The sequence below is a fragment of the Lontra canadensis genome, unplaced genomic scaffold (genome assembly GCF_010015895.1).
Source record: "Lontra canadensis isolate GAN:19392208 unplaced genomic scaffold, GSC_riverotter_1.0 scaffold94, whole genome shotgun sequence".
Taxonomy (NCBI): domain Eukaryota; kingdom Metazoa; phylum Chordata; class Mammalia; order Carnivora; family Mustelidae; genus Lontra; species Lontra canadensis.
This window is the reverse complement of record NW_022631088.1, coordinates 2822228-2832120: the sequence shown is the minus strand read 5'-3', so window position 1 is coordinate 2832120 and position 9893 is coordinate 2822228. Positions and strand designations below refer to the sequence as shown.

At 47.5% G+C, this 9893-nt stretch overlaps 1 protein-coding gene across 1 annotated transcript; it reads right to left on the bottom strand.

Moving 5' to 3' along the window:
* Window positions 1–4040: 4040 nt before the first annotated feature.
* On the bottom strand, window positions 4041–9455 carry NGRN (neugrin, neurite outgrowth associated). Its single transcript, XM_032836965.1, is given in 4 exon segments — window positions 4041–4385; window positions 4388–4832; window positions 8769–8879; window positions 9289–9455. Coding segments are annotated over 4 exon segments (882 nt in total). The 5' UTR covers window positions 9453–9455; the 3' UTR covers window positions 4041–4223.
* Window positions 9456–9893: the final 438 nt, after the last annotated feature.

Sequence of the window (9893 nt, the reverse complement as noted above, 5' to 3'; positions counted from 1 at the left end):
CCGACTCTTCATTTCAGCTCAGGTTATGATCACAGCGTGGTCACATCCGGCTCCATGCCGGCCATGGAGTCTGCGTAATTAAGATTCTCTCTCCCTCTGCCCCTTCACCCTCTCGCATTCGCTGTCTCTCAATAAATAGATAAATAAATATATATATATTTTAAGAATACAGGAAAATGTATGGGTCAGAAAACCTGTAAAATAGGGGAATAGGGGCGCCTGGGTGGCTCAGTGGGTTAAAGCCTCTGCCTTCGGCTCAGCTCATGATCCCAGAGTCCTGGGATCGAGCCCCGCATCAGGCTCTCTGCTCAGCGGGGAGCCTGCTTCCCTTCCTCTCTCTCTGCCTGCCCCTCTGCCTGCTTGTGATCTGTCAAATAAATAAAATCTTAAAAAAAAAAATGGAGTAACGCAGAAAGGGAAACTACTTTGGAATTTTAGACACTTCTAAGACGTAGCTACATCACGCAATGTTGCAATGTGTGGACCTTGTTTGGATCCTAATTCCAAGAAATCAACCACAAAATTAATTTATGAAACAGTAAGAGAGTAACTATCAGGATATTAGCTGCTAATAATTACTAAAACTTTTAAGGTATAGTCATGGCCTATGTGTCTATGTTAAAAAGAGTTTGGGGGGCACTGGGATGGTTCAGTCAGTGGGTCATCTGACTCTTGATTTTGGCTCAGGTCATGGTCTTGGTGTTGTGGAACTGAGCCCCACGCCAAGTTCTGCTCGCATGGAGTCTGCTTGTCCCTCCTCTGCTCCTCCCCCCACTCTCACGCACTCGCACTCTAAAAAATAAATAAAATCTTTTAAAAAAAGAAAAAGGAGTTTGGGGTACCTGGCTGGCTCAGTCAGAAAAGCATGTAACTCTTTTTTTTTTTTTTAAGATTCTATTTATTTATTTGACAGAGATCACGAGTACGCAGAGAGGCAGGCAGAGAGGAAGGGAAGCAGGCTCCCTGCTGAGCAGAGAGCCTGATGTGGGGCTTGGTCCCAGGACCCTGAGATCATGACCAGAGCTAAAGGCAGAGGCTTTAACCCACTGAACCACCCAGGCACCCCAAGCATGTAACTCTTGATCTCAGGATCCTATTTGATCCCTACATTGTGTGTAGAAATTACTTAAAAAATTAGTAAACTTAAAGAAAATAAGGAGTCATCTCTTTCAGATATATAAGTATTATAGATGAAATAATATGAAGCATATAGGATTCGCTTTATTTTTTTAAAGACTTTATTTATTTATTTATTTATTTATTTAAAGATTTTATTTATTTATTAGACACACAGATAAATCACAAGTAGGCAGAGAGGCAGGCAGAGAGAAAGGGGGAAGCAGGCTCTCTGCTGAGCAGAGAGCCCGATGCAGGACTCGATCCCAGGACCCTGAGATCATGACCTGAGCCGAAGGCAGAGGCTTAACCCACTGTGCCACCCAGGCGCCCAAAAGACTTTATTTATTTGACAGAGAACACAAGTAGGCAGAGAGGCAGGCGGAGAGAGAGGAAGGGAAGCAGGCTCCCTGCCGAGCAGAGAGCCTGATGTGGGGCTCTATCCCAGAACCCTGGGATCATCACCTGAGCTGAAGGCACAGGCTTTAACCCACTGAGCTACCCAGGCGGCCCTCAAATAAATAAAAATCTTTAAAAAGGAATAAAGTAGGTTGCCTAGGTGGCTCAGTTATTAGGCGTCTGCTTTTGGCTCAGGTCATGATCCCAGAGTCCTGGGACCATCAGGCTCGCTGCTCAGCGGGGAGCCTGCTTCTCCCTCTCCCACTTCCCTTGCTTGTGTTCCCTCTCACTGTGTCTCTCTGTCAAATAAATAAAAAGGAATAAAGTAGGAACAATTCAACTTGGAGAAAGCTTAGGTCTTGACTGAAGTCTGGATGGGTAGTCTGGCAAAAGGAAAAGGCAGGGCTTTCTGCCATTCTGGACTGACTGGTAAGCTTCTCCAAACATTCCTTTACTCAACCAAAACTGGAATTTATGTTGGGAGCTGAAACTACAGCAATGAACACAAAACAGGTCTCCTGCCCCCGTGCACAAGGTGGGTGATGACGGACACTACAGTAGTAATCTATTTCAATGTCGAGGCATATTAAACACGGTGTGGTCACAGAATGTGAAAGGAGTTGCTTTAGACTGGGTGATTAAGGAAGGCTTAACTAAGAAAGTAACATTTGATCTGAGGCTTGAATGACATGGAATCTACCATGTGAAAATCTGGAGACAAAGAACCAGTAGGCGTAAAACCTTAGATTGGCATTTGCAAGAATGGAAAAAAGATTTAAGCTTGGTATGCAGTAGGATGGTAGGGGATGAGGTAAATGGAAAACCTATCAAAGCTTTTTAACAACAGCTTCTAATTTTCCATAGCCCACTGGGGAAAGGGCGTAGTCAAATGATTTGCAGGAGTTAAAAATTAGTCAAATAGCATCTTCCACCTCTTAAAATGACCAAAAGGTTCTAATGACAAGTTACCATACTTTTTAAATCATAAAAAAACTGAGTCATGATAGTGACAAAGCAGGGAGAACAGAGCCTTATCTGCCGACTGCTATATTTTCTTAAAATTTTATTTATTTATTACGGAGGGAAAGAGCATGAAAGGGGAGAAGGTCAGAGAGAGCAGATTCCTTGGGGAGCTGGGAGCCTGATGCGGACTCCATCCCGGGACTCAGGGATCGTGACCCGAGCCAAGGCAGTGGCTTAACCAACTGAGCCACCCAGGCACCCTGCCTACTGCTGTATGACCAGCACCTGGATTCTCTTACCTTTGCCTGGCATGGGACAGAGCCTTGCCATTCATCCAATGCCCAAGTTAACAGTAATCAATGATACTGTAACCAATACTAGTGACATTTGAGATAGCAATGAGATTCACAAACACTCAATGACAGGTTTAGAAAATCAATTATTTTCACTAAACATCCTGCATATATTTAAATTCTGAATAACCAGTTTTTTACCAGTGACTTGTTAAAATGAGGCATGGCTGAACGCTGTCCTTGGACTCTTCCGTTGCTTGCATGTGTCTCATTCTGTCTGTCTACTGATTGTCAGTTTCTGGTTATAATGAAATTATCTCTTCAAAAATCAGTAAACTCAGGGGCTTATTACCTGTTCTCACCCACATCTCAGCTTCCTTGGAAAAATCTGATGACAACAGCAAAATTAGATGCTATTCAAGCTTTTAAAAGTAGCCAGAGAGTGGGGCGCCTGAATGGCTCAGTAGGTTAAGCCTCTGCCTTCGGCTCAGGCCATGATATCGGGGTCCTGGGATCAAGCCCCACATTGGGCTCTCTGCTCAGTGGGGAGCCTGCTTCCCCTCTCTGCCTACTTACGATCTCTGTCTCTCTGCACCAAATAAATAAATAAAATCCTTAAAAAAAAAAATAAAAGTAGCCAGAGATTATGCTTAAGGCCATAAAGCCTTTGCCTGCTTTTTTTTTGGGGGGCGGGGGTGTCAATCCCCATACTCAATCTCTTTCAAAGCCCCAGCAACTGAAGGAAAGAAGAGGTGCTTTACACGAGGTGATCAGTGAAGGACTAATGTCCCCATTTTTGGCTGTCAAAGCCTATGACTAAGGGTGAAGCACAGGGCCCTTTCTTGGGAACTCCTCAGGCTCCATATCTCTCCCAGTGTTTAAGGGCAAGGGACCCTTTGCCTCTTTCCCTCCCTCCCTCCCTCCCTCTCCAGATTCACAGGTAAACCCTCTCACCCCAGAGAGCACCAATCAACACAAAAGCTACATTTTACTTTATTTTTGCATATAATGAAAACAATAGACTAAGCAGTTCCGGAAGTTCCCGAACTATCAGTGTTCATTATTCAAGAAGTGAGGTCAGAAGGCAAACGTTGCAGTTTTCTCCAAACACATATTCCAAGTATCAGAGAGGACTAACAACACGCGCAACAGGGGCTGGTTTCCACACACAGAGCCCCAGCAAGAAGGGTGAGCACTGCGGATCCACATGCGTCAGACCAGGACACCAGAATGTACCCAGCAGTCATTAACCCTGACCAGCCATATACATCTGCCCTGTGAAGCTCACTACCTTTCATCAGATTCAATCCGACAGGCTCTTTCCTCCCACCTTCCAGGCTCATCATTTCCTACTATCCCAAGGTGGATACTCCACAAACAGAAGTCTAGGCGGCCCCAGATATACTGGCCCAGCTGTGTTTCACTTGGCACCTCCACAAGCCATGCTCCAGCTCAGATTCTGTACAGGAAGTTCCCGTTGCTATCGAAGAACTCTCGCCCCCTCTGGACGACTTTGCTGCTGAAGTTCTGCTCATCCGGCTCCCCTGCCTTCAGATCTCCCGGCGTGTCGCCTGGCAATCCATAACCATCAGGTCCTCTCTTGCCCGCACCGCCCTGGTGGAGGACTTCTGCAGCTCTCGCTGACGACCTAGGGCTGCTGCAACAGGCACGGAGCGGTCCTCCTCCGGGACCTGGATTCCTTGATTCCCTCCCTTCTGTCTCCGTGGTGTATTTGTACCGTGAGTGTTGGAGTCTACCAGGTGCAAAGCTGTGCTGTGACCCAAGCCTCTGAATGAGGATTCACCCCTTGGCGTCAGCATAGAGCCTGATCCAGAGTGACTCGCAGACAGCGACTTCAAGGTGTCCCCAGAGCCGGGGAGCCGCCGGAGTGCGTGCGCAAGTCCAGCTTTCTTAAGGACTTTTTGATCCTGCTTCAGCTTCTGCTCCAATGTGGGTACAAACTTGCTTTTTAAAACCCTTCGGATCACATCAGTGCTGACACCAAAGCCTTCAGCCAATCTAGGAACTGACCAGGACTCTGCAAATTCTTTATGTAAATACCTATGAGAAAAAGCAGCAGGTTTTGTCAAGTTGTGAAGCAGTCCGCTATCAAAGTAGCTAACTGACAATACCAGTGATATCTACGTGAAAAAGAAGGGCTCAGAAAAACAGCAAACATGGCCTCTATCTTGTGCCACTGAACGGCTGTGTTCCATTCCTATGTGCCGACACCAACACCCCACCACTCCTAAGTCACTTTGTTTCCCTCAACTAAACTCCTACTGTGCACCAGGCCCCAGGCAGATCCTGGGGCTGCATGAAGACTGTCCTTCCCTTCAAAGAACATACAGTCTGGTGGTGGAGACGCGTACTAACACATGCAACACCACGATGATAAATTCTAGCGGAGGACGCTGTCAGAGCGCCTGGGAGAACAGGGACAGGCTATCACAACACCTGTGGTGGCTTGGGAATTGCTTCAGAAGTCTGCCTACAGCTGGTCTGAAAGGACGCAGAGGACTAAGCTGGCAGAGGGGAAGAGGAGAGCGAAGGTCCTGATGACAGAGAGAGCAGCATGTAAAATGCAGAGCAGCCCATCACCATTGTTACCCGTCTAACAGTGAAGACAGGAACAAGATCATGTCACGCTTATGGAGTTTAACCCAAAGCAACAGTGAACCAAGGAAGGATTTTTTTTTTTTTAAGTGGGTTTATTAAAAAAATGGCACAACTGAAATTTGGGACACACAAGCTAAGGCAAACCGTGTGCAGGTACAGGAAGCATTTTAAGCAGTGGAATGAATGCCACAAGGAGCTTTTCATTCTGAAGGCCAATCCAGGGGTAGTTTTCAGTGGTAGGACTAAAGCCGGAAAAGTCAGTCAGTCAAGAGCCTGTCCTGGAAATCCAGGCAGTCTGAACTGTGGCAGGTGCAAAGAAACCAGAAAAAGGAAGAGAGCTGAGAACTGTTATAGAAGGCCAAATGGTAGAACTTGGTAAGGACTAAATATCAGGGGTAGACGTAGGCAGAGACTCAGGCTTTCAGCTTGAGTGACTGGCAGGACCATTCAGGAGTAGAGTGAAAGCAGGAACAAAATGAAGTCAACAGGGAACAATGATAAATTTTGTTACTCTGAGTTCGCTATTTTTTTATGTTGAGTTTGAAAAACATGTGTGATGTCCAAAGAGATACAGTCTAGGGCACGGTTGAATATATACAGGTTAGAAGGAAACCACGGACTGGAGAGGACAGATTCGGAAGTCGTAAGTGAAGAGCAGGGGTGGTTGAAACCACGTGATTGAAGTAGGTGGAGATAAAATGACCAAGGACACATTTCTAAAACATAGCAGTATTTAAGATACAGGAGGAATGAGGGAAACGCAGAAGGAAAGTGAGAAAAGCAGCCCTAGAAATAGAAGTGAGTAGTACCCTGAGTTCAAGGAGACGAGAAGTTCAAGAAAATACACTGCAAGAGCAAATGCTGCAGGAATAGGAGAGGCAAGAGACCAGAGCGTCAGGAATCCCTAGCAGTGAGGAAGTCACTGATAAGATTTGTGCACAATGGTTTCACTGTTGTGACCAAACAAGGACAGGTACCCAGGGAGAGCGAGCTTGGGAACAAAATGATGAGGGAGAACCTGAAGCTGACAGATGGGAGGTCTCTGAGGAATTAGGTACAACTATGACCTAGTGCAGAAGCATTGGTCCCAGACAAGTAAAGGGCCACCATTTCCCCCAGTTTGTAAACACTGAGAACTGGAAATAAAGAGGAAGTCCAAGAAGCTCTGAAAGGATCTTAACTAATGGTCAGGTTTTTCGTTAAAGTAAAAGGATAGGGGCACCTGGGTGGCTCAGTTGGGTTGCGAGTTCAATCCCCACACTTGGTAAGAGACTACTTAAAAATAAAATCTTAGGGGCACCTGGGTGGCTCAGTGGGTTAAAGCCTCTGCCTTCGGCTCAGGTCATGATCTCAGGGTCCTGGGATCGAGCCCCGCATCGGGCTCTCTGCTCAGCAGGGAGCCTGCTTCCCCCTCTCTCTGTCTGCCTCTCTGCCTACTTGTGATCTCTGTCAAATAAATAAAATCTTTAAAAAGAAATAAAAAAAAATAAAGTAAAAGGACAGCTGTTAACCACAGAAAAGGAGGTTACAGGAAGATATGGAAAAGCTGCTGTTCAAGAGGGGAGAGGAGGATGACATGAGAGGTGCTACAGGCCCACAAAATCTCCTTGCTCTACAAAATCTACTTTCTTCTAAGTGTCACCTTCAGAGTCATTCTAACAGGAATGAAAAAGGACAGAGAACTTATGGAAGCCTACTTGGCAATATTCATCAAAACACAAACCCACTTGCCCTTGTACCTATCAACTCTACTTCGGGGAATGTACACAACAAATGTACCTGCCAGGTATGTGAATGCCCTATCTATTCAGAAGAGCACGATTTGTGACAGCAAGTCAGTGCAAACAACCCACATACACATCATGAAAGACTAGTTAACTAAATTATGAATTGCTGGGGCTCCTGGCTGGCTTAGTCAGTAAAGCATGCAACTCCTGATCTCAGGGTCATGCTTTTGAGCCCCAGACTGGGCATAGAGATTACTTTATTTAAAAAAAAAAAAAGGTTATGATTTACTAGGATTTCTCCAAAAAAGAGCTTTCTGTCCTTAAGTGGAAAGGTCTATGAAATATCTGAAAAGGGGTTCCTGCCTGGCTCAATCAGTCGTGCATGCTACTCCTGACCCTGGGGTTATGAGTTTGAGCCCTGCGTTGGGTGTACAATTATTTGGAAAAAAGAAAAAGAAAAGAAATATGTTCAAAAGGAAAAGTGTAGAACAATATTTACAGTATTCTGTTTGTGATTAAGGAAATGAATACAAAAATCTATATTCATACTCCTATCTGCGTAAGGACCCCTGGAAAAAGAAACAAAAATAGTTCCATGGGAGAGTGGCTGATATTAAAACTGTTTTTTAAGACTGTATTTATTTATTTGACACACAGAACGAGGTGGGGGAGAGAGCGAGCAAGCACAAGCAGGGGGAATGGCAGGCGGGGGAGAAGCAGGCTCCCCGCTGGGCAAGGAGCCCAATGTGGGGTTGGACCCCAGGACCCTGGGAGGCATCCCAGGATTAAAACTTTTCAATGTAGGGGCGCCTGGGGTGGCTCAGTGGGTTAAGCCTCTGCCTTCGGCTCAGGTCATGATCCCAGGGTCCTGGGACGGAGCCCCGCATCTGGCTCTCTGTTCAGCAGGGAGCCTGCTTCCCCCTCTCTCTCTGCCTGCCTCTCTGCCTACTTGTTATCTTTCTCTCTGTCAAATAAATAAATAAAATCTTAAAAAAAATTTTTTTTTCAATGTACAGACCACATTACACTGTTCTAATTTTGAGCCTTATGTAATGTACCGTCTATTCAAAACAAACAACATTTAAAAAAAGAGCTTTATGACTTTTAAGATACAGATTTTCTCTTCAGAAAAACCTACGTAACCAGGGAAGCCCCCATCCCTGACCTTAGAAAGGTCACGATCTACGATTCTGAGGTTAAATGATGTGAGGTCCTCCAGCCTACGCTTTTATTTTTTTATTTTTATTTTTTTTAAAATATTTATTGATTTGACAGAGAGAGATCACAAGTAGACAGAGAGGCAGGCAGAGAGAGAGAGAGAGAGAGAGGGAAGCAGGCTCCCCGCTGAGCAGAGAGCCTGATGCGGGACTCGATCCCAGGACCTTGAGATCATGACCTGAGCCGAAGGCAGTGGCTTAACCCACTGAGCCACCCAGGCGCCCCTAGCCTACGCTTTTAAAATGTCAGCAAAAAGGAACTGTGTACTAATGTTAAGGACTGGTAAATTTAGATGACGAGCTTAGGGAAATTCGTTACCCTATTCTGTCATTGAGAAATCTTAAATCAAAAAAGTAAAATACAACAATAACGTTCTAGGCCCCCGTATTCATCACTTCTCGTCACAGCTGATCCCAACTACAGCGAGTCTTACCGGATCTGTTCCATGGCTTTCCACGTCAGGGTCCTGGGCGGAGCACCCGGAGCCTCCATCTGCCTCCGAATTTTCTGGAACCGGGCGGCTTTTTTCTGCCGTCTCAGGGTGCTGGGGGAGAGAACCAATGGCAGAAGCCATGCGTGGGAGCAAAATGGGTGGCTGAAGAGCCTCGGACTACATCACAAAGAACCCAGCCCTCTTCTCTTTGTTTGCAAGAGCAACCAGGCCATGTGTGTTGTTGGCTCAGACCTGCTCCATACACCTCCCCAGAAATCTAACACCTAACACAGCCCGTAAGCACGCCGAACTTTCTAAACGGGTGATGAAATGCGTCACTGGTGAAGCAAGCTGTGGTCCCAAAGGAGCCGCACGCCCGCCCCTGCGCCCCTGACAACCGGTAAGAAACAAGAGCTGCGGCGGATGCGGCGGCACCACGCCCGGCTCCTAGCGGGCGCGGCCTGGAGCGCAGGGGCGCGAAGCCCCGCTTCAGGCTGAGGGCCCAGGAAGGAGCGGGTACCTCTCCACCTCCTGCAGCTCCCGCTCCTCCGGCTCCCAGTCGGAATCGGGGTCCGGCTCGCGGCCGAGAGAGCCGGGGTCTGCCACCCCCCGGGTCGCGAACCCACAGCGAGCGATAGCAGCACGGACACGCAAGCCCAGCAAGACGCTCAGAGTAACCGCCATGTTGACAACCACCACGTCTTCAGCAGCCGGAAACGCGCAGTACCGGAAGTCTAGGGGCGGGGGCGGGAGTGGACGGGCGGGCCGGAAGCGGACGGGCGGGCCGGAAGCAGGGATGGTCGCGAGTCTCTCCCGCTTCCGGCGGAGGACGGGGAGACGGGCTTGAACTCGTGCGCTGCCCGCCCTTCCCCGCTGTGAATGTGGAGAGTATTGAGCCTGAGATGCAAGGGCCAGAATGACGTAGAGGACGCTCCTGCAAAACGCCATAAACTTTAATAAAAAGACGGATTCATTTGCCAAGAGCCGCCCCTCCACCCCAAGGGCTGCCCAGGCCGGCCTGTCTCCGCCACGACGGCGTTAAAGGCGTCCCCTCGGCGGTCCTCTGATGGCCACAGACCCCTGCCTTGGGCACACGGCTCCTCTGGGAAAGGAAGGGGCTTCTTG